Source organism: Nannobrachium achirus (genome assembly GCF_963921795.1).
Source record: "Nannobrachium achirus genome assembly, chromosome: 6".
Taxonomy (NCBI): domain Eukaryota; kingdom Metazoa; phylum Chordata; class Actinopteri; order Myctophiformes; family Myctophidae; genus Nannobrachium; species Nannobrachium achirus.
This window is the reverse complement of record NC_137815.1, coordinates 18188287-18211954: the sequence shown is the minus strand read 5'-3', so window position 1 is coordinate 18211954 and position 23668 is coordinate 18188287. Positions and strand designations below refer to the sequence as shown.

The window sequence follows — 23668 nt, the reverse complement described above, 5'->3', positions numbered from 1 at the left end:
ATTGAAAAATGGGGATAAAAAAGAAAATAATCAAAACAAAATGTTATTGAAAAACAACAACAGCATGACATTAGGACAATTATCAGTCACTGGAATGGTTAACATGGAGTTTGAAGTTACAATGGGTTTATATGGGAAGGGAAGTGTCATGAATATTAAAATGAATATTAAATATATAATACTGGATCAAGAAAAAAAATCTGAGTGGACCCCAAAAATTACCCCAAACATGTTTTAAAGTGAAATAGCCCTTTAAGTGTAATTATAAAAGAAAAGTGAGAAAGGCTTCAGTACTTGTTGGATAGAAGGTGAACAATCGCTTTCTACACTTCCTCCTGTGTTCTGCACACACCAGTGGTTCTCACACTACTTCATGTCCACGACCCCCACATTAATATGATTTTATTATCTGAAAATACACATGAGCTGTGTTGTTAAAACCATTCACATTAATATGATTTTATCATCTGAAAATACACATGAGCTGTGTTGTTAAAACCATTCACATTAATATGATTTTAAACTGATCTTGATGCTATAGTAATTCATTTAGTTTGTGGACGGGGAGGGGGGGGGGGGGGGGGGGGTAGAGTATACGTATATATATAATCATAACTGCGGTTTCAAGCAGTGTTGATTCTGGCGACAAACAAAAGACGAAAAATGATGGTCAACTCCATTTTACACTGACGAAAACAGAATAAGCAGAATTATGAAAACTGAGAAGGACCACCAGAAACACATTTAGCAGACTAAATCAACTGTAGATTTAGTCGCCTAAAATGTGACTAAAACTAAATGAAATTTCATTCAAAAGACTAGTCTATGACTGCTGTCAAAAAAAATTGCTGTCAAAATCAACACTAGTTTCAAGTGTGTGTGTGTGTGTGTGTGTGTGTGTGTGTGTGTGTGTGTGTGTGTGTGTGTGTGTGTGTGTGTGTGTGTGTGTGTGTGTGTGTGTGTGTGTGTGTGTGTGTGTGTGTGTGTGTGTGTGTGTGTGTGTGTGTGTTTTGGGGGGGTCATGGTGTGTAAAGGTTGGAACCAGTGGTCTACAGTACAGAAGGTCTACAGTGGGAAGAGCAGGAAGCCACTGAAAGTAGTGAGGTGGGCACTATCGTCATATAGTTGATAACCGCTATCCCAACTCATCACTTTCACTTTGTCTCCAGCATTGAGGTGCAGAATCACTGCTCCACTGGTGCTGTCGTAGCTCTGTCCTTTCTCCTTGAAGATGCTGACTTGACGCTGGCCGTTCTTCATCAGCTTGGCCCCGTTGCGGTAGGAAGAACTGGAACTACCCTGAGTTCTGAATGTGAAGTAGTACGCCCCCTTCTGGGGAGCAGTGAACTGACCTGAGACACATTATGAGAAACATTATGAGAAACATTAGTAATTTTATTTGTACATTTACTCAAGTACTTTACTTAAAGGGGAAGACCACCCATTTTCAATATTGAACTATGTCATGAATATACCTTAGAGGAGTTGTGTGGAAAAAAAAAAAAAGTTCCCCCCCTTCTGTGTTGCCTAGAACTGGAGGATTGATTTTGGGGTTTGTATTGTAAAGTACTAGAAATTCGCGGCGGCTGTGCCGCCGCTCAATTCTGGAGTTCACGTTATTGTATAGACTGATTGATTGAAGAGTTTAGCACTGTTTGCAATAGAAGACGCAGTTACAATACACAACATTGCCACACACACACACAGTCCCATTCCGCGACCCACCCGTTAACCTCGCCCACCAGGCTTACCCACCCGTGGGTCGAGACCCAGTGCTTGGGAAACAATGCTTAAAACATCATACACACACAGCTTTTATAGACGCTGTTTGTATCTCCGATGTTCTTGTTTGCAGAGGGGGCGGGGGGGCACAGACACACACATACAGTACACACACAGTAACAAACAAACACGCAACGTAGCCTACATGCACGCACCAAGCAGATGAAATTGTCGCTGTTCTGTGAGGAAGCAGCCGCTCACACACCGAGACACACACATACGTGCGCACAATGCACGCAGTCACGTTCGCTCGCACTCACAGACATACACACACGATGTTTGTTGCATAGTTGTTGCCATTGTGTGTCCCAATGGCCATCAATGCTGTTTTCGTAAGACATGCAGCAGAATAGCAGCGAACCAGCGATTGTGCTGCCACACTGAACCGAACGGTGTCTGAAAATTGTGTGTGGGCGGAGATGGGATTTATGGTTCTTTTAAGTGAGCTGGATCTCTGGGATCTGTTCCTTTCAAAGAGCCGTTCAAAAGACTGGCTCAGTTTAGTTACTTTCTAGATTTTGACTATTATTACAAATCAGGCTACTTAAACCCTATATACATTTCTGCCATATACAATTCTGCAAATAGCCGATCTACAAGCTCACAATGTGTTGCGTTGCGAGTTGCGACGCATTTTGAGCTTGTAGATTAGCTATTTTCTAATGATTTTTCTACATTTCATTCATTGGAAAACATTCTGTATAATGAGTAGGCTACTTTCTACTATTGGTAGACCCTACTTTAAGTACATTTTGATACCAATACTTGTGTAACCTACTTTACATTGTTAATTTCGAACTTCTACTTGTGGCAGAGTATTTCAACATTGCAATCTTGATACTTTTACTAATAAGTAAAGAATTTGAGTACGTTTTACACCACTGTGTTCATTAGAAAAGACATGCTCCCAGCTACTGCGCACCGGATCCCATCGTTCATTTCAAAGAGCCGTTCAAAAGACTCGATTCGTTCGCGAACGTCCCATCTCTAGCGCACGGATGAAGGAGTCGTGCAAAAGGATAAGATAATGACGTATCAGGAAGAAGGATAGGTGACGTAGCACCGTTCGCGGTTGATGCGGAAAAGCGTGGCAAAGAAGGTAAAAGAATGCATAAAGACCCAAGAAATAGCGACGGTCCAAAAGCGAGGGGTATGATTGTGCTGTCAGTGAAATGGTTTTGGGAATTGGGCCGTGGGTCTGTGCTAACATAGATGCAGCGTAGCAGCGGGATACAGTACACGGGGCGTGATTAACTTCTCAGGGAGTGGCTAACTTCTAAATTGTAAGTAAGGACAATGTGTGATGTCATCAAGTTGTAATTTGCAATACAAACCACAAAATCAATCCTCCAGTTCTAGGCAACACAGAAGAGGGGGAACTTTTTTTTAATTTCCACACAACTCCTCTAAGGTATATTAATGACATAGTTCAATATTGAAAATGGGTGGTCTTCCCCTTTAAGTACACTTTTTAGGTATTCATACTTGAATATTTCCAAATACTTTTACTTCTACTCCACTAAATCTCGGATCAAAATGATCTGGTCTGGAGCTGAGTACATGAATCGGCAGTTTAGCAGCCAAAAACTGCGGCTGATCCAATGAGCGCGGGGGGGTGGGGGTGGGTCTAACGAATATCCAATCCGCGCAGCAGTTGAAACGATTCAAACGAAGTTCATACACACAGGCAGGCTGAGGCACGCACGCACGCACGCACGCACGCACGCACGCACGCACGCACACACACACACACACACACACACACACACACACACACACACACACACACACACACACACACACACAAGCGCACTGATTTCACCAAGCTGTTAATGTTGATTACATGTTTCTGGTCGCAGTTCTGTGTGGAAGCAGTCACTGGCACAGACAGAGACACACACACAATCACTCACACATCACTTGCGTGTCGCATAAAAGTCCCTCCCCCGTAAATCGCTCAGAATAGGGCACAGTTTCAGACTAAAGCGTGAGCTGAGTCTGAAATCAGGCTAGAGCGAACCAAGTACAGAGACAAAGTTGATGTTTACTAAGTATTGACGGTTTAGGTGGTTAAATGTCTGCTTTATCTCTCTCTCAGCTATAGGGGTCCCTGCTTCATCTCTCTCTCAGCTAAGGGGGTCCCTGCTTCATCTCTCTCTCAGCTAAGGGGTCCCTGCTTCAACTCTCTGTCAGCTTAGGGGTCCCTGCTTCATCTCTCTCTCAGCTAAGGGGTCCCTGCTTCATCTCTCTCAGCTAAGCGGGTCCCTGCTTCATCTCTCTCTCAGCTAAGGGGTCCCTGCTTCATCTCTCTCTCAGCTAAGGGGTCCTTGGTGTGAAAAACATTACAGTCCAGTTCTCTGAGTCTCTCAGTACCTGTGGACCGGCTGTAGGCGTTGCCGTTGTTGAAGACGACATGCTTGAACACGAGGGTTTGGGATGCAGCAGGTCCAATGCTCACACTACTCCCATCTGCCAACGCTGCTGAAAATCCCACTTTGGGACCAACTGAGAACAAAGGAGAAAGAAAGCAGGGAGAAAACATTACAATTCATCATCATTTCACTACATTTCCTTTGATATTTGTGGTTCATCCATGAATCAGTTCAATCAGTCAATACCATGTAAATAATCCAATCAGATTAGCATTTAGTCTAATCCATATTGTCTCCGCCAGGTCGAGGGCCTGGCAGAGTCTGCACCCTGTGTGTGTGTGTGTGTGTGTGTGTGTGTGTGTGTGTGTGTGTGTGTGTGTGTGTGTGTGTGTGTGTGTGTGTGTGTGTGTGTGTGTGTGTGTGTGTGTGTGTGAGTGAGAGAGAGAGAGAGAATTCTTCAGTCCGTCTTCACTACAAATAATATCCAGCACAGTTAGACGTGGTCATTTGCCTGTCATAGCGCACATTTTTCAAACACATCTTTTGATATTACTCCTACAGAATCTGGTCATGTCACCAAGACAGACCTTTAATTTTGTATTATTATTATTTCATTCTGATTGGCTAAGATTGACTTCCACTACCTGGACAGAGACCTGTGCTCCAAGGAGCCATTCATTATTTTTTGTTTATTTCAGTATTTGTAACTTACCATCTCTCTGGAGATCTTGTAGCTGTGAGGTGAGATCTGTGGACACATTAAGACACATCCAGTAAAAAGGCTTCGCTGAATACTTCGTGTTAAAGCCCCACTGCACAGTTTTAGCACAAAATGATGCACAGCTTAGCATTAAAACTAACTGACATACTAGAAATAATAGTCCAGACATCTACTTGTAATAAAGACATGGAAAAACATTCTTCAGGTCTGATTCTAATCAGTGTTGTTTGTTTCAAAAGGTAAATGGTTAACTCAATATGTTTTTTTTTTTGTTTTTTTTTACAGTGTATGTAATAAATATATCTCCGTTATATGCCATAAATAAAGGCAGGTGTAACATTGAATCACTAAACGTAAAGTTATAATACCTGCATTCTGTCTCTCAGTGGCGTTGAGCCTCACTTCTAGGGTGGACAGCTGAGCAACAAGGTCTGAAATTATCCCAGCATTAGCATTACAACATAAATAGTTTACATAAAAAATACATCGTTTTTAGTGGTAAAGAGCGGAATAAAAAAGTGACAGACAATAATAAAAATACTAAAATACTGAGAGTAACTACACCGGTACACCCATGAGTGTATATGTCACATTTAGTTTGAGATTCAGTTAGATTGAGACCAGGAGCTAGATAGATACCTTTATTATCCCAAGGGATAAAAAAGGCAGCACAGCAGTATAAGGTTATTTACAAAGTTACAGAGAAGTAAGAAAAAGATAAAAGAAAAACAAGAACAGAGTACAGTAAAGAGCAAGGTACATCAAGAGAGGGAACAAATAATATATATATACATAAAGTGTCCTTAAGCACAACTATCAAAAAAGTACAGTGTCCAAATCAAAAGTGACCATAGCAGTCAATGCTAGCTAGTGCAACAAGTATCTCACTGTCATGTCAAACACAAGCAAAAATACCCAAAACTACTAACACAACCTAATAGTGCAGTGTCAAAAAAGTCAGTGCGGGAAAAAAAAACTCGAAAGGTCAGTACAACTATAGTTCCGTCATCCTAGGTTAGGAAGGTAGTCCTTGTCAATCGACCTTTGTGTGTCTCATTACAGTTTAAGGGCAGCCGGTACAAAATACTTTCCTAGTCTCTAGCATCTCCGTCCTGGGTAGACAAAACGGTTGTTTCCTCTCTTAGTCCAATAACTGAAGATTTCCAGATGGAGGGGGTGGGAGGAGTTCTTCAAGATGGAGTCCAGCTTCCTAGCCGTTCACACCCTGGTTACTTCCTCCACCCCCTGTAGAGAGGACCCAACGACAGAGCCCGCTTTCCTCACCAGTCTGTTTAGGTTAAAGGTGTCACCTGCTCTGTTATTGCCACCCCAGCAGGTTATTCCAAAAAAGAGGAAACATGCCATGACAGACTGGTAGAACATCTGTAGCATCCTATTGCACACACCAAACAATCTCAGTTTTCTCAGGAAGAACAGCCTGCTTTTCCCCTTGCTGTGAATCGTCTCTGCGTTGTCCGACCAGTCCAGTGAACTGTTCAGGTGCACTCCTAGGAATTTGTAGTTGTCCACAAACTCAACCACCTCTCCATTAATGGTGTTTGGCACCGGGGGAACTCTCTTGGAAGTGCGGAAGTCCACCATCTCCTTGGTCTTCCCTGCGTTGAGCCTGAGGTGGTTAGCCTCACTCCACTGCACAAAGTCCCTTACCACACCATCGTGCTCAGCTATGTTGTCATTCAAGATCTGGCTGACCACCACGGTATCATCTGAGAACTTCTGCCGATGACAGGTCTTGGAGTTGAAGCGGAAATCCGATGTATAGAGAGTGAACAGAAAAGGTGAGAGCACAGTGCCCTGAGGGGCACCCGTATTGCTCACCAGCACATCAGACCGGGAACTCTGCAGCCTCACATACTGTGGTCTGCCTGAAAGGTAGTCTGTGATCCATGCCACCAAGCCCTTGTCCACTCCCATCAGCGCAAGCTTCTCCGCAAGCAGAGGAGGTTGGATAGTGTTGAAAGCACTGGAGAAGTCAAAAAACATTATTCTGACCGTGCAGCCCAGATCTTCCAGGTGGGTGAGGGCCTTGTGGAGCACGTAGGTGATGGCATCATCGACCCCAATGTCCGCCTGGTAGGCAAACTGAAGTGGGTCCAGGTGTTCACTGACTGCCGGTCTCAGTTGGTTCAGTACCAACCGTTCAAAGGCCTTCATGACCTGTGATGTCAGGGCGACTGGTCTGTAATCATTGAGGACAGAGGGACGGGTCTTCTTAGGCACCGGGACAATGCAGGAGGACTTCCACAGCTGTGGAACCCTCCCCGTCCTCAGGGAGAGGTTGAAGAGATGCGTGAAGGGGACAGCGAGCTGCTCCGCACCAACCTTAAGCACCTTAGAGTTGATGTTATCGGGTCCTGCAGCTTTCCTGGTGTTGATTTGTGCGAGTTGTCACCTCACTTGCTCGATGGTGAGAGTCAGAGGAGATGAAGGTGCAGGGGAAGGTACAGGGTGGATACTGAGGTCACCATTTCTCTTGCTAGCGGTTGACCCAGCAGCTGCTTGTTGAACACTAACAGGAACTCTGTCAAACTGGTTGAAAAAAAGGTTCATCTCGTTTGCCAGCTCCCACATGCCTGACACAGTTGAGTTAGCAGAGGAGTGCTCGTTGTGCGGCGCGGGGCGGAGCAACCGGTGGCTTTGATCCACACACGCTTTGATGTGCCCACCTGGGAGACAACGGAGCGTCGGCAGGATAGCGCCTCACCCCACGGAGGTTAGGGTTAGGGTTAGGGTTAGGCATAATTTTACTGAGGTTAAGGTTAGGGTTAGGGTTAGGTTTAGGCATAGTAAGCTAATGGCTAAACACAGTTGAGCTAGGCTGGTAGGTAAACAAAGAGGGGTCGCAGACGAGTGACGTCACCGACTACACAGTGAATGGCTGTGTGAATTGATTTACTAGGGGTGGGGCGGTATCGACATTTTGTTATCGCGGTTACCGTCTTCCCATTTACCGCCGGTATTGCGGTAATTACCGCACCCCCGTATCTATCAATTAAGGTTCGGCGATAAGCCAAAATATTGCAATCGTCTTCCCAAAAGTCGCCTCTCCACAGCCTGACTGCCCGAGTTATACTTCCCCGTACAGCACAGCGGGTCTGGCTTTGAAAGGAGCAGATCTACAAGCTCACAACACGTCGCATCCGCGACGCGTTCTGAGCTTTACCATAGTCGGGTTACCATAGTAACGTAGGCTACTTGGGCTTTTCAGACACAGTCACATCTCAAACCAGAAGAGAGATGGGTAGTCAGATCGGGTACAGTGATTCTGTAAATTCACGTATCAAATCGCAGTGATTGAGTGCTTATACAGGTTTTAGTTACAAGACTTGACAGAAAAGGTTATAAAATCGCCGATGGAGCACAACACGCGACGCGGTGGAAAAAGTAAAAGCTACTTTCATTTTCGGTTTTAGTCCACGCGGCTCGCGCTCCGCCCGTAATCCGTATGAATAAAAAAGAAACTGCCACAAGTTACTGCCACAACACAAGGTATGTATTAACATACTTGTGTCGTGTGGATTACAGAAAGTTTACGCTGCTCCGTGCTCCCCTACGAGGCTGCTGCTGCCCTGTGTACTAGGTCTGTGTCTCCGAGTGACGTATGTGGCTTCCAAACATGTGGTACACGGCCCAAAGCAGAGCGGCATGGAGCGCATGCGGTCCTCGCTTTTTCCCCCGTTTTAAAACTCTCTTGTTTTCAATAAAAAATAGACTATTTTTTGACCCTGACACCGCGGTAGGCCTCGGTATGGTAACCGGTCACTTCGCCAAAAATCCAACTCGCCAAATTGTCCAGGCTCATTGGGCAGGCTTGTCAATGCTCCTGGATTCGCCAGGATGATTGGCAATTACATCTACTATGTTAAATATTTTCTGGGGGAGGACCCCCAGATGATAAGTCATTATTAAGGATGTCTTACTTTGCTTCCATCATCAAATGTGTACACCTACATTTGGCATTTTAAGGCTGAAATTGTACCCATGCTAGTAAATCAAGCCTGATAAAAGTATCAAACATGCACAGAATTCAACAGAACACAGGAAAATATATATCTGTTAAGAAGTTTTGGGGGGAGGACCACCAGACCCCTGTTGGGGAGTTCCGTGCACACCCTAAAAATAAATCTCCTGGATTCTCCTGGACTGACAGTCCAATGTTGACAACCCTGCTCATTGGCGAGGTGTCCTAGCAAATTGATTTGGCGAGTTGGATTTTTGGCGAAGTGACTGGTATTCCTCGGTATACCGCGGTACGGCGGTACGGCGGTTACCGTCCCCAACCCTATGAGTTACCCAAACTAACTGTAACATATACAGTACACATATCATATGAATATATCACACATCAAAGCTTTATACAAAATACAATATGAGACACAGAACCCCTTAGATATAAATAGACCTCAGGTTAAGGGAGTCTCTCCCACATAGTTTGTGAGAGCCACCTTGATATAAATATAAACAAGTATACAAATTAGTAAACATTAGGTCCAAACATAGCCTACATATTACGACTAAAGGTTGCTAGGGTTGTAGAAAAAAGCTGTGTGTGTGTGTGTGTGTGTGTGTGTGTGTGTGTGTGTGTGTGTGTGTGTGTGTGTGTGTGTGGGTGGACATTCAAGGTGAGTAATTCTAGTTTGGTATTTTGAAAAGGCCTATATCCCTAGATAATATTTCAACATGATAGCCCTTCCCAAGTGGTAGCTTAGTCACAGTTATCAGCCTTCAATGACACTAACCACAGATCCACAGAATAGAAAAAACGTCTAACTGTTTTTTGAATAAAACATGTCATACAGAGAAAAAAAAACATTGTTCAACCTCTTTCATTCACTTATTTCACTTATTTAATTTAAACACATGAACCCTAGCAGATTCAGATTCAGATTACTTTATTAACCATTGTGTAATACACATAGGAATTTGCTTTGGCATACTACATTTTTGCATTCAAATCATTTTTTCACATATAACATAAAAACAAAAAAACAGACAAACACCAAACAACACCGACAGAACGCAACACGTCGTCACCACAGCAGCCATGGGCGGCGCTATCTTTGAGAACCTGCGCAACCATTCAGGGTGGTCAAACAAAAACAACAAACACAAGGAAAAACAAACAAAACAAACAGGTTGACAAACAAAAACAAACAAAAACACAGGAGGGGAAACACTAAAAAGAAAAGGCATAATGTGGAAGCTCTACAAGCTCACAACACCTCACGATGTGACACGTTGTGAACAGCTATTTTTATTGAAAAGGTTTGGTGTAGAGTGAAAAAGGAGTGGACCACGTATAGAACGAGGACTCAGCGAAGGAAGTGGTAAATCAATGAACATAATCATAAACTCCATATTATACTATTATACTTTCAGTATATTATACTATCAGTTTCCCTTGAACTTCTACATCCGCCACCATCTCCCACTGATTACCGCAGGTTTCACTGCACCAACTACCTGCACTACTTTTCCCAGGAGGATTATAAAGTACATTTCTTTTTTCCAACACCAGATTGCATAGCTGATTGTATAATTTCATTGAAAGAACAAACATATCAGTATCAGTGGACTGGAGTATTGTACCACTTCTTCCATGTGGCCTAGCTAATTCATGGAAGATGGGAGATCATAGATGTCAAAACACTACATAGATTTCACTATAATCTTTGGTATGTTGGCAGGGGAAATCATTCAGTGGTAGCATTCTGGTTGCTGATCAACATAACCAAAGTCATCACCATGACCATGACCATGCTTGCTCTCTCCTATGAATAAAGTCCACACGGCCTCCAGTGACATGTCATTGTGCTCAAGTGCAATAACGACCCAGTGGCCCAGAATGTCATCTAAGTCTTATTAAAAGCGAATTTAGAGGAGAATCAATCTGCCATATGTATGCTTTTCATGAGCAAAGAAGTACTTGCATTAGAGAAGAAAGGTGAAGTTCCCCAAGGTGTAGAGGGAATTTAGGAGTACTGGATTTTTCTTCCTCCAGGACTTTGTTGTGCTAGCAAGGCCTGCTGCTCCTTATCCGCCTCTTGATGATGGTTGACATCTTCTGTCAACTATAGCTGTGCTGACTAGTCTGCACAAGGACCGTTCCGGTTGGGATGATACTCTGTGGAAGAATTGTTCCACATAGAACATTGCTAGGACTGTTTCCTGTGTGGTTCTAGGGCCCTCTACTTGTGCTTTGCTTCAAGGGTATGCCTTATTGTGGTGGGACCATAATAGTGTATAATGTGCCTCATTCCAGGCTTCATCAAGCCAACTATCTTCCATCTATTGTGTTGCCAGGAGCCCTCAGTGCTGTCCTCACAGTATGTCTTTCACCCAGGCTCAGCACCCATTTACCATCGTAGTCATCCCTGGTCATCTCTAGTTGCTTTGTGTGTTCCTACAGGTCCAAGCTTATCAGTCTTCCAGACCTTCCTTGGGATCAGGCCATGAACCTCGATTCGCACATAAAATCAGTAACACACACCTGTTTTTTTGCACCTTAGGAATATTGTGAAACTTAGGTTGACTGTTTCTCATTCGGACCTAGACATTATTATCCATGCCTTTGTGTCCTCCTGTCTTGACTATCGCAACTTAGTTCTCACCTGCCTCAATAAAACGTCCATAGATCGCCTTCAATTCATCCAAAACACTGCAGCAAGACTGTTAACTAGGTCCAGCAGAAGGTGTCACATTACTCCAATTTCTGCCTCTTTGCAGTCTTTGACCTGTCACCCAAGAAGGTGACAGGTCATCTCTTGGCATGGTGTCCACGACCTGGGCATCCTCAGCTTCAGTTGTGCACATGATGAAACTTGAATACAGACCACGTCTTGTGTATAGTAGGGTTTGATACCTTCAAGGCTTGTCCCAGGTTTAAAGTCATCAAGTTGACCTGTCACCTTGATGACTTATGACAAGATATTATTTTATGGACATCTAAACTGACATAGACTGTAAGATCCTTCTCAATAAACTAAAAGCAAAACATATATATATTTATATACGTAGCTATTTCTGGGTTTCAGCCCGATTATTTCATAATTTATGCAAATATGCTTAATGACAAAAGGTTTAATAATTTAGTTATGGCAAGATAAGAATTTTATTTTAGATCAACTTTCTAAGTTAAGAAGAAGCAAAGTTATAGTAATTTCCTGTTTTGGGGAATAAATTGCTAATTATGCAAATTAATTGTTATTATAGGCTGACATATGTATATAATTTTATAACATACTTTTATATGGCATAGCCTTTGTGTGTGTGATAAGTGTGAATCAAACTTAAACGTTACATATACCAGATACAATAAACTGCACAAATTCCTACTCTGCATATAATGCAAGTTAATGGTAAAACAATGATTGTCCCAAAAAACTATTAAAGCTACTCATTTGAAAAGGCTATCATGTTTCAAAGTACTTATATGGACCCTACAAACAAGGGTCCATATAAGTGTCCCTCCCTCACTTTTGGTCTAGCTCATGGACTAAGTCCGTCTTCAGTACAAATAATATCCAGCACAGTTAGACCTGGTCATTTGCCTGTCATAGCGCCACCAGGAGGCACATTTTTCTAACATATTTTGAGATTAATCCTACAGAATCTGTCCAAACATCACGCAAATCACAACATATGATTTCTATAGCCATGACACCAAGACAGACCTGTCCATTTTCTTTTTCTTTTTTTTTTCTTTCTTCATTCTGATTGGCTAAGATTGACTTCCACTACCTGGCCAGAGACCTCTGCTCCAAGTAGCAATTCATTATTTTTAGTTTATTTCATTATTTGTAACTTACCATCTCTCTGGAGATCTTGTAGCTGTGAGGTGAGATCTGTGGACACATTAAGACACATCCAGTAAAAAGGCTTCGCCGAATACTTCGTGTTAAAGCCCCACTGCACAGTTTTAGCACAAAAGGATGCACAGCTTAGCAAAACTAACTGACATACTAGCAATAATAGTCCAGACATCTACTTGTAATAAAGACATGGAAAAACATTCTTCAGGTCTGACTCTAATCAGTGTTGTTTGTTTCAAAAGCTAAAAGGTTAAGCCACTACTTAACTCAATATAATTACATACAAGTGTATGTAATACATATATCTCCGTTATACACCAGAAAATAAAGGCATACAACATCAGGTGTAACATTGAATCACTAAACGTAAAGTTATAATACCTGTATTGTTTCGCTTGACCTGCTCCAGTTCACTATCAGTGGTGTTGAGCCTCATTTCTAGGATGGACAGCTGAGCAAGGAGGTCTGAAATGATCCCAGCATTAGCATTACAACATAAATAGTTTACATAAAAAATACATCGTTTTTAGTGGTTCATGTGATTTGTTCCAATCGTAAAGCTTTCCTGTGTATGTGTTTCGTTTCATAATCCAAGATAAATAGACGGCGCTGAAATAAATGGTTAAAGCCTCTATCATAGTCCAAGGTGAAGAGCGATCACCTCACCGCGGTGTAGTTTTCTGGCTATCACCTAAAAATGTGATAGCTGGAAAACTACACCGCGGTGAGGTGATAGCTCTTCACCTTGGACTATGATAGAGGCTTTAACCATTTATTTCAGCGCCGTCTATTTATCTTGGATTATGAAACGAAACACATACACAGGAAAGCTTTACGATTGGAACAAATCACATGAACCACTAAAAACGATGTATTTTTTATGTAAACTATTTATGTTGTAATGCTAATGCTGGGATCATTTCAGACCTCCTTGCTCAGCTGTCCATCCTAGAAATGAGGCTCAACACCACTGATAGTGAACTGGAGCAGGTCAAGCGAAACAATACAGGTATTATAACTTTACGTTTAGTGATTCAATGTTACACCTGATGTTGTATGCCTTTATTTTCTGGTGTATAACGGAGATATATGTATTACATACACTTGTATGTAATTATATTGAGTTAAGTAGTGGCTTAACCTTTTAGCTTTTGAAACAAACAACACTGATTAGAGTCAGACCTGAAGAATGTTTTTCCATGTCTTTATTACAAGTAGATGTCTGGACTATTATTGCTAGTATGTCAGTTAGTTTTGCTAAGCTGTGCATCCTTTTGTGAAATAAGCTTAGTCTTTTCATGGATCTCCTTTTAGTAGACCTTGTACCAGTGAACTGTACCGTCATGAAACTGTACCTTTTCCTATGCAAACTTCTAATAAAGTCTTCAATCAATCAAAACCTTGGACTATGATAGAGGCTTTAGTCCCTGCCCACCACCACGGAGGTTATGTTTATGTTGGGGGTCTGTGTGAACACAACTGGGGGGGGCACCTGTCAGAGGGGAGTGTTGGGCGGGAGGAGTAGGACGAAGGCTCTACATCCTCCCGGTGGGGGCTCCTCACTGGCAGGTGAGTCAGTAGGATATAACAGTAGTGACAACACAGAAATGTAAGGAATCAGTTGGCATAACGACTAAATTGGGGCAAAAAAGGGATACAAAATAATTGGTTACAAACAAACCCTCACACTAAATTTATATACGTATATATACATAATCAGGTAGCTCTCGTGCACATCCGGGTGGAGGTGCTGGTAGGCAAAACTTCCACTGCCTCTTTTCAGGAAGGGACCGCACACTCCAATGAAGGTAGATGGACAGGATTCAACGTTTCGTTTCTTTTTTATTGAGAAAAAGCACGACGCGTCCATGTTACCATTTATTATGGCTGCCTTGTGTTCAGCTATACAGATTTTTAAGTTGCGTTTGGTTTGACCAATGTAGATCATGCCACAAGGACATTTCAACATGTAAATGACATGGGTTGTATTACAGTTGATAAAACTATACATTTTGTATTCCTATCCTGTGTGTGTGGGTGATAACAAACTTTGATGTGTGATGTTGTATGCATATGATATGTGTGTATATTCACTCATGGGTGTAGTTACTCTCAGTATTTTAGTATTTTTATGATTGTCTGTCACTTTTTTATTCTGCTCTTTACCTGCCCACCTGACTGTGTCAACATTCTGTGTAGATCTGTGATTGTCTAGCCACAGGTGGGTGGAGTGAGTAATCACAGGGGTGTCACTATAAATGTGAGGTCCCTTCCTGAAAAGAGGCAGTGGGAGTTTTGCCTACCAGCACCTCCGAACCTGGTGAGAGCAGGAGAGGACCTGGTGAGACGTAGGAGGAGCCCGGCCAGGAGTCAACCCATCATAGAGCCTAGTTCTTCCATGCGCCAGAGTGGCGCTGCCCCCAATCCCGGCAGAGTAGTTCCGGTGCAGCGCATTGAGTGACCCTGGTCTTTCCCTAATAGGACTGATCGTGGATAGCTACTGGGACGTAAGTCGGGACTTGATCAACCCCGGCTGGGTCACCTGGGCGAGGGTGTATGATGTTGCGAGACCCGAAACACCCGTCGACCCCAGGCTACATCCCTGATGATATGTCCCAGTTGCATCCTCGTGATGTTTTTTTTGGAGTGGTGAAAGCACTCCCAATAGACAGGTATGTCTGTGGGTGGGTGGGTGGCTGGCTATGTGGCTGGCTGGCTGGCTGGCTGGCTATGTCTGTAGCCTGGCAATACCTCTAGTGGCCACACACAACACACATGTTAAAGGAGGGGTGCTGTTTAGCAGGCCAGGCACACTCAAAGGAGGGGTGCTGTTTAGCAGGCCAGGCACACTCAACACCCACGCACGCACGCACGCACGCACGCACACACATGGTATAGCTGCTCAGATTCACCACTCCACTTCGAACCGAGGTTTGATTTTTTCATTATATATATATATATATATATATATATATATATATATATATATATATTTTTTTTTTATATATATACATACATATATATATATATATATATATATATATATATATATATATATATATATATATTTCTTTTTAATATGTATTTATGCGTTGGAGGCCCCCAAATTCTACTTTGTGGGGAGCCCCCTATTTTCTAAATCCGCCCTTGTCCGCGCGTGTGTGTGTGTGTGTGTGTGTGTGTGTGTGTGTGTGTGTGTGTGTGTGTGTGTGTAAACACTAACCCTCATTTTGTTTGGCCAGTCCGTCCATCTTCTTTTCATAGTCAGCTTCTGCTTCTGGTCCATGCTGCTGACCACAGCACTCAGTCTGGCCTCCAAGAGCGTCAGCCTCTGTTTGTTTGTTTGATTGATTGAAGAGTTCATTAGCAGTTTGCAATAGAATCAAAGTACAGTTTCATGACAGCACAAATCACTGATACAAGGTCAACTAAAGGGAGATCCTAGGCTAGTAAGCTTTACGGCTTATTTACACAGGAACCACTTCATGTATCTCTTTTGAAAGAATTGAATTGAAAGACAGATGGATAGAACATAATACTTTGCATAGGATAACATCAATTACAAAAGCAGAAAAGAATAAAAATAACAGACGGGGGCTTAGTCATTTTACAAGTCTCGAGTAGCAGCCGTCTGAATGTGACTTTTCATACAAATTTTGAAGGAGGCTCTCCTTTAAGGCCTGCGGTAGGGCGTTCCACATGTTGGTGGTATACAGTAGCTGGAGAACGAATTAGAGCTCTGTTTAGTGTTACATCTGGGTTGAACATGATTAGTGGAGCTGCCTCTGGTGTTGTGATCGTGGACATCCTTGATCTTTAGGAAGTAGTTTGTCAGGTATGGGTATCTTGGAGATGTAGTGTATCTTGTACACCAGGCCCATTGCAAGATGCTGTACTCTGTCAGCTACTTTGAGCCACCCCACGCATATGTAGTGATAAGTGGTGAGGTGTGCCCGAGGAGGAAGACCAAGCACGACCCTAATCAGTTTGTTCTGGGCTGTTTGGAGCTTTAACTTTAAGGCAATTGGGGCATCACGATACCAAACGAGGATTCCATAATCAATGAGGGGCCCAATTAGAGCACCTCCTACAGTCTTTCGTGTTTTAATATTGATCAGTGGGGTAACCCTATGCAAGAAACACATTTGTTGGTTGACTTTTTTGATTACCTTGGTAGTGATTTTTTCACTGGATAGCTTAGCCTCCAGGATGCAACCTAGGTTAACCTGACTGCGCCAGATGGTGGCAGTAGTGCGTACCGCCCTACTTTACCATCTGAGATTGCTATGGGAGAGTTGATAACACTTCCGTTGACTTCCACCATCTGTTCCCTCCCCACCAAGTAAGAGTGCATCCATCTCACTGCTGTGCTGTCAAGACCGATATAGATAGATATATATAGTTTATCAGAATAGAGTGATCAACGGTGTCCAGAGATGGGAAGTAGCGAAGTACAACTACTTTGTTACTGTAACGAAGTATTTTTTTCAGGTATCTGTACTTTACTTTACTTTATTTTCCTGAGTACTTTTTACTTTTATCCGTTACATTTTAACACAAGTGTGTGTGTGTGTGTGTGTGTGTGTGTGTGTGTGTGTGTGTGTGTGTGTGTGTGTGTGCATGCATGCGTGCAGGCGCGTCACAACCATTCATTGTGAGTACGACGGGACACCCCTACTTTCATAAAACCGAGATCTCACCCCCCCCCCCCCCCCCCCCACCTTTTTGGCCGGGGTGCTTTTTTTTTCCTCCCCTGCGCTGCAAGCTGGCTCGTCAACACAAACGCAACCTCTCCATCAGTGGCATGTAGGGGCTATATGGCTACTTCCATTTCCAGGACAATAAACATGTTGAATGATCGATTGTATAGATGAAGACTCTTGTTTTGAAATGCGCTTCTGTGCAGAGAGGAAATGGGGTTTCAAAGAACGCCCCTTTAACTCCTCTCTGTCGTCCGTGCGTGATTGATTGATTGATTGAAGACTTTATTAGAAGTTTGCATAGAAAAAGGTACAGTTTCATGACGGTACAGTTCACTGGTACAAGGTCTACTAAAAGGAGATCCATGAAAAGCCTAAGCTTATTTCCACTGGAAACCATTGAAGTATCTCATATAAACTGCGTAACTTGCGCCATGATGGACTCGTGGTGAAATTAACAACACAGGCATAAAGGAATATAAACGGAACAACAAGACAAGACCATGTAGGCTATAAAGGCATTAAACATTGTCCTGTTCGTCTCATCGTCACTCAGTCAGCTAATTGGTGAGTCTGTGGCTGTGGCTATATTAGAGTTTGAGTAATGATGGATGCTATGCTGCTGCTGCTGGCTAACACTGTTTGGGCTAGCGTTGTGGACACATTGTATGGGTCCTGAAAATAGCAGATCTAGAAGTTCACAACGCAGCGCGAAGCGACTCGTTGTGAGCTTGTAGATTGGCTATTTTCACTTCTACTTGTTTGGGTTTAGTTTCTCTTGGTTCACGGGCTAAAACGTTTGGGAAGCAATACCATCATGCTTGCTGTAGTAGACAGAGTGGTGTAAAATTAAGTAGATTAACTGAAAAGCTTTTGGAACTGAATGATTATATGATACTGGTGTTGTCTGTCTGTTGGAGTGTTGGTACCAAGAATTCCATCTACTATAGACTATCTTGCTGGCTGGTGCATGTGGAGAGAGGCAAAGGGAAAGTGTTGTGTGCCGTTCCCGATTGTTTAGCAAAAAAATAAACCGCGGAAACCCGAATAAAACGCGATCAAATCCATTTTTCGCGCGCGTGTGCATGACCCCCCCCCCCCCCCCCCCCCCCCCTATGTCAACCCCCCCACTCTGTAAGAGGCTATAACGCCCCTGCATGCGTGCATGCGTGTGTTTGAATTGATTGACTGAATACTTTATTAGCCGTTCGCATAGCAAAAGCACAGGTCAGTTAGGATAAAGTTCTGATTTCTGATCAATTCGGATTTAAACCCAAGAAAGCGCTAAGGCTTGTTTACATTGGGGTTCTCTGACAGACAAATAATTTATATACAACAATATGCAAAACATCTTACAGTATAAAAGTCAGAAATCTGTCTATCTGTCTGTCTGTGGATGTGAGACGTATTTTTGTGATACCATAATGTAATAATTGAAAATGACATTCTTATTATAGGAAACTAGAAGCTCGGCCGCCCTTCGGGCGGCAGAGCATCTAGTTGGGAACCGGCAAACTCAGGAACGATGTAAATAGGGAATGAATGCCCCGCCCTTTAAGGCAAACCCCATTAAACCTGTTGTCATAGGACCCGTTTTGACCATCTGTTTGCCTGTGTCCGTTGATGTCCATATATGGAGATATCTGTATCTGTCTGTCTGCGTCCATCTTATGCCCATATATGGAGATCTCTGTATCTGTCTGTCGGGCGGCCGAGTGTCTAGTCGGGGACCGGCCTACTCGGGAACGATGTAAATAGGGAATGAATGCCCCACCCTTTAATGCAAACCCCATTATACCTGTTGTCATAGGACCCGTTTTGACCATCTGTTTGCCTGTGTCCATTTATGCCCATATATGGAGATCTCTGCAGACACAGTGCCGGTTCCGGAAAACTCTGATGTCAGACATCACCTCCGCATATGGGCGTCCATTTTATGCCCATACAGTATATGTGTCCCAGCACCCCCAGCAGCTAGTCATCTCGGGGACTGTCATTATTCCCTGTAGCCAAAATGATTTTTTTTTTTTTTTTTGCCCTTTTTTTTTTTATGCCACAACAGCATCTCATAATATCTAGGCTACATTTCACTTAAACGCCAGAGCTTAACTCTGCATGTAAATAAGACTTTTTTTAATTAATGTGAGAGATCGGTACATAATTCTGTTAGTCCTCCCAGTTTATATTAGCTAAAATGCTAACTAGCCAGCCTTTGTTAGCCGTTTGTAGCCAAATGCGGTAATATCGGGACTCCATTACTTAGCGAAGCAACCCACAGTATTTATCCCATTAATGTAATGCCACGTGTGTTCCAAATGAACAATTATTAACCACGTAATGTATGATTTTGTGTATTATTATTTATTATTCTTCCGCCGTTCTTGACTTCCGCTGTTTCTTCTTCTACGCTGGTGAAATGATCCTGGAGCGGCCTGGAGACGTCTGTGACGTATGCTCCGGTGCGGAAGCTTCCTTTGTCACTGAGTTAGCTTAGCATTGAATAGATCAGTGTCGTCCTAAACTATCTAATTCTAACGTTCAGGGTGTTTGTTTTTTTGGACAATAAATTGACAGCCAAGAAAACATGGATGGAATGCAATCGTTCACTCGCCGTCGGAAAGTTGACTTTAGAGTAGACTATTCTGGTTGACTGGCTATGAGTGGCTAACGGCTAACGCTAGCTAGCGTTAGCTAGCGCTAGCTGCAGCGCTAGCTGCAGGCTATAAACAAATAAAACGTGACCCAACTCTATTGTTGCTCTCTTCTACAAGCTCACAACGCGAGGCGGTTAAGCCTGTAGATTGTGTTTTATTATCAGGTCAAATAATCCTTCTGGCTGAAGTTACACAAACACTGATTATGCTACATTTAGCACAGTTAGCCCTGTTGCACACATAATAGGTTCACTTCAACCTCGTGTTGAGCAGTTAATCCTATTTGCTACGTACGTCTACAAAAACCTTCATATTTCAAAGATAACGTGCTTACTGAAGTCTCACAGATGTCACAGTATGGTACGCTCAAGCAGAATTACCTGTATCTTTCGTATTGTTTAATAAACTGCATTTTAATCCGATCAGATGCCATTTTCTGTTGTTTTTCAGCCATGCGACCCCATCGGTTGCGAGGTGTACTGCACTTAGATACATTAATACCTTTTTAAGGAAACGACGACCGATCGGATTAAAATGCTCCTCATTAAATAATACGATCATTACGGGACATTCTGCTGGAGCGTACCCTATGGTGACATCTGTGAGCCTTCACTAAGCAATTTATCTTTGTAATCTGACCGTTTGTGTAGACGTATGTAGCAAATTGGTTAAACTGCTTCACGGTTGGCGCACTGTAGCGTCTTTACATTTAGCCCAATAATGCTTGAGATGCTGTTGTGGCATTATCTTTTTAGAGAGCAATAACTAAAGTTTAAAACATACATAAACCACTTTAGCCCTATGTTATACCAAGGCTATTTGAAAATAGACGATCTACAAGCTCACAACGCATTGCGGTGCGACGCGTTGTGAGCTTGTAGATCTGCTATTTTCAAACATTTTGTACTTTTACTTTTGGTACTTTAAGTACATTTGGATACCAATACTTTTGTACTTTTACTCAAGTACATTTTTTATTCTGGACTTTTACTTGTAACAGAGTGATTCTACATTGCAGAATTGATACTTTACTTTATTATAAAATGTTGGTACTTTTTCCACCACTGTGTAAACGTTTGTGTTCTCATGCCAATAAAGCTTCTTTGAATTGAAGATTGAATTGAAGATTGCTCCCCATGTGGCGGAGTCAGGTCATTGCAGGTTAGAAATTTATTTAAAACTTGAATATCTCAAAAGTACTATTTCAGCATGGCATCATTCTATAAGCCATATCTTCAAAACTGTTGGGTCAATCTCCACAACCAATATATCATTTTGTAGCTATGATCCCCAGCTTTCAAATGAAATGAAAAAATGAAAATGAAAAAAATTGCAATGACTGGCTCCTGGGGAGATTGGGACACATATGGAGATCTCTGTGAATGCCCTACCATTTAATGCAAACCCCATTATACCTGTTGTCATACGACCCGTTTTGACCATTATGTTTGCCTTTGTCCATTTATGCCCATATATGGAGATATCTATCTGTCTGCGTCCATTTTATGCCCATATATGGAGATCTCTGTATCTGTCTGTCTGTTTCCCTTTTATGCCCATATATCGAGATCACTTTTTATTTGTTTCTTCTTTAAGCAGAATACGCAGATGTCAACAGCTAGATCTGTGACATCAGAACACGTCATACTGATGACATTCAATACGTAACCATGGCATTTTTTGTTGACTCATGTGGCATGTGTGATGTCAGAGCCTTTTATGGAGTGATGTCACAATGAGTCAGTGCTTGCGCCGCTTTCTTCCGAACAGCCTGATGTCAACAATCATCTCCGCATACGGTGATTGCGAACGTTTTGCGCCGGTTCGGGTAAACCGCGCGCCGTGTCGGGTCGTGGCCGGGCACGGCACTCCACGCCACGGCGGGGAACGCGCGTGCCGAATCCGAAGCCGGTGGGACGAACGGTTCTCGAGATACGAGGATTACATATATATAAATATATAAATATATATATATATATATGTTACAGTATGTTTGGGTAACTCAGGACGTTCATTGTAAGAGCGCTTGTTTTCCACCAGATGGCGACGACAGCCACTGCTCTGCCATTCACTAGTGAAGGCGCTGACGTCACTCGTTTGCGACTCTCTTTCTTTATTTACTAGCCTAGCCTAGCCTAGCCTAACCTAGCCTAGCCATTAGCTCCATTGTAGTCACTTGGACAGGGCGTTTATCGTGGGCTTGCCCAGGCCTTACGGCCTGGGCATAAATATAACAATTGCATTCACCACGGCTTCGTAACTCGCGGCCTGCGGCGCTCGGGGGCGAAGAGCAGGACCAAGGTCCGCTGGCCTTCGCGCCGCTTGCAATGTCGTGGACAATCGAGCGGCTCCGCCTGGAGGACGACGTTGTGGCGAGCGCTTGCTCCGCCCCGTGCGGCACCACGAGTGCTCCGTTTCTCGACCGTCCTGTTTCTCTAACAAACCGTGACATATATATATATATACTAATTATTTGAATGAGTACTTTTACTTTTACCAAAGTCGTTTTTTTTCACAAGTACTTGTACTTTTACTTGAGTACAGAATGTGAGTACTTTTCCCATCTCTGACGGTGTAAAATGTCTTCTGGAGGTCCAGCATGACCATGCCACAATATTTGCCATTGTGAATCGCATGTTTGATGTAATCATTCAAATAGATGAGGCATGCACGTGTCTGTGGAATGGGACTCTCTGAAGCCAGATTGGAACTCGTAAATCATTTTTTTCTCTTCAAGATATCTAGCCATGCTGTTGGTACCTTACCTGTTCCATGGTGAGGACCCTCTCTCTCTCTCCCTGAGCCCCACATTCACACAAACATAACAGGAAGAGCAGCAACGCTCCAAACTTCTTCATGATCACTGGAGGCAGAGACCAAAGTCAACTCTGAGCAGTTTGCCTGATATGCTCTGCTGTTCTCAATGCATGGAGGGAGGAGTTTTCTGTGTGTGTGTGTGTGTGTGTGTGTGTGTGTGTGTGTGTGTGTGTGTGTGTGTGTGTGTGTGTGTGTGTGTGTGTGCGTGTGTGCGCGTGCGTGCGTGTGTGTGTGTGTGTGTGGGCGTGCGTGGTGGCTGCATGTTTGTGATCAACAACATAACGCAATCATTGGCCTCAAAGTCTGGTATGCTCCAGTACGCTCTGGTAGAGAGAGAGAGAGAGAGAGAGAGAGAGAGAGAGAGAGAGAGAGAGAGAGAGAGAGAGAGAGAGAGAGAGAGAGAGAGAGAGAGAGAGAGACTTTTTTACTCATAGAAAACTTGTATTAAAAACATTAAAATCTTACATAATGCTCTATGCTCATAAGCTGCCAGGGATGTGCTGGCCATTGGGAAAAAATCAAACCTCGGTTCGAAGTGGAGCGGTGAATCTGTGTGTGTGTGCGTGTGTGTGTGTGTGTGTGTGTGTGTGTGTGTGTGTGTGTGTGTGTGTGTTTGTGCCTGCACAACAGCGCCCCTCCTTTAACTTGTGTGGCCACTCAAGGTATTGCCAGGCTACAGACATACCCAGCCAGCCAGCCAGCCAGCCAGCCACATAGCCAGCCAGCCAGCCACAGACATACCTGTCTATTGGGAGCGCTTTCACCGCTCCAAAAAGCGGGACAACTCCCG

The 23668-nt window shown here is 43.1% G+C and overlaps 1 protein-coding gene across 2 annotated transcripts; it reads right to left on the bottom strand.

Annotated features, from left to right (window-relative positions):
• Positions 1-997: 997 nt before the first annotated feature.
• Positions 998-22970, bottom strand: LOC308286707 (complement C1q-like protein 4). 2 transcript variants are annotated; one of them, XM_080727804.1, is made up of 8 exons: positions 22827-22970; positions 15931-16038; positions 13089-13172; positions 12705-12740; positions 5244-5306; positions 4867-4902; positions 4156-4287; positions 998-1352 (listed from the first exon to the last, which is right to left on the bottom strand). In XM_080727804.1, exons 1-8 carry the CDS (start codon positions 22870-22872, stop codon positions 1066-1068), a joined length of 792 nt encoding a protein of 263 aa, XP_080583930.1. In that variant the 5' UTR covers positions 22873-22970; the 3' UTR covers positions 998-1065. The 2 variants fall into 2 exon arrangements, with proteins under 2 accessions (XP_080583930.1, XP_080583931.1); XM_080727805.1 differs by lacking the exon at positions 13089-13172.
• Between the last annotated feature and the right edge of the window lie 698 nt (positions 22971-23668).

Coding starts and splice junctions, on each gene's coding strand:
- LOC308286707 (XM_080727804.1), bottom strand. CDS start 22,872: ATGTGGGGCTCAGGGAGAGAGAGAGAGGGTCCTCACCATGGAACAG. Junction 13,173..15,930: donor ACTGGCCAAACAAAATGAGG/GTTAGTGTTTAC, acceptor GGATCATTTCAG/ACCTCCTTGCTCAGCTGTCC. Junction 1,353..4,155: donor CGCCTACAGCCGGTCCACAG/GTACTGAGAGAC, acceptor AATGTGTCTCAG/GTCAGTTCACTGCTCCCCAG.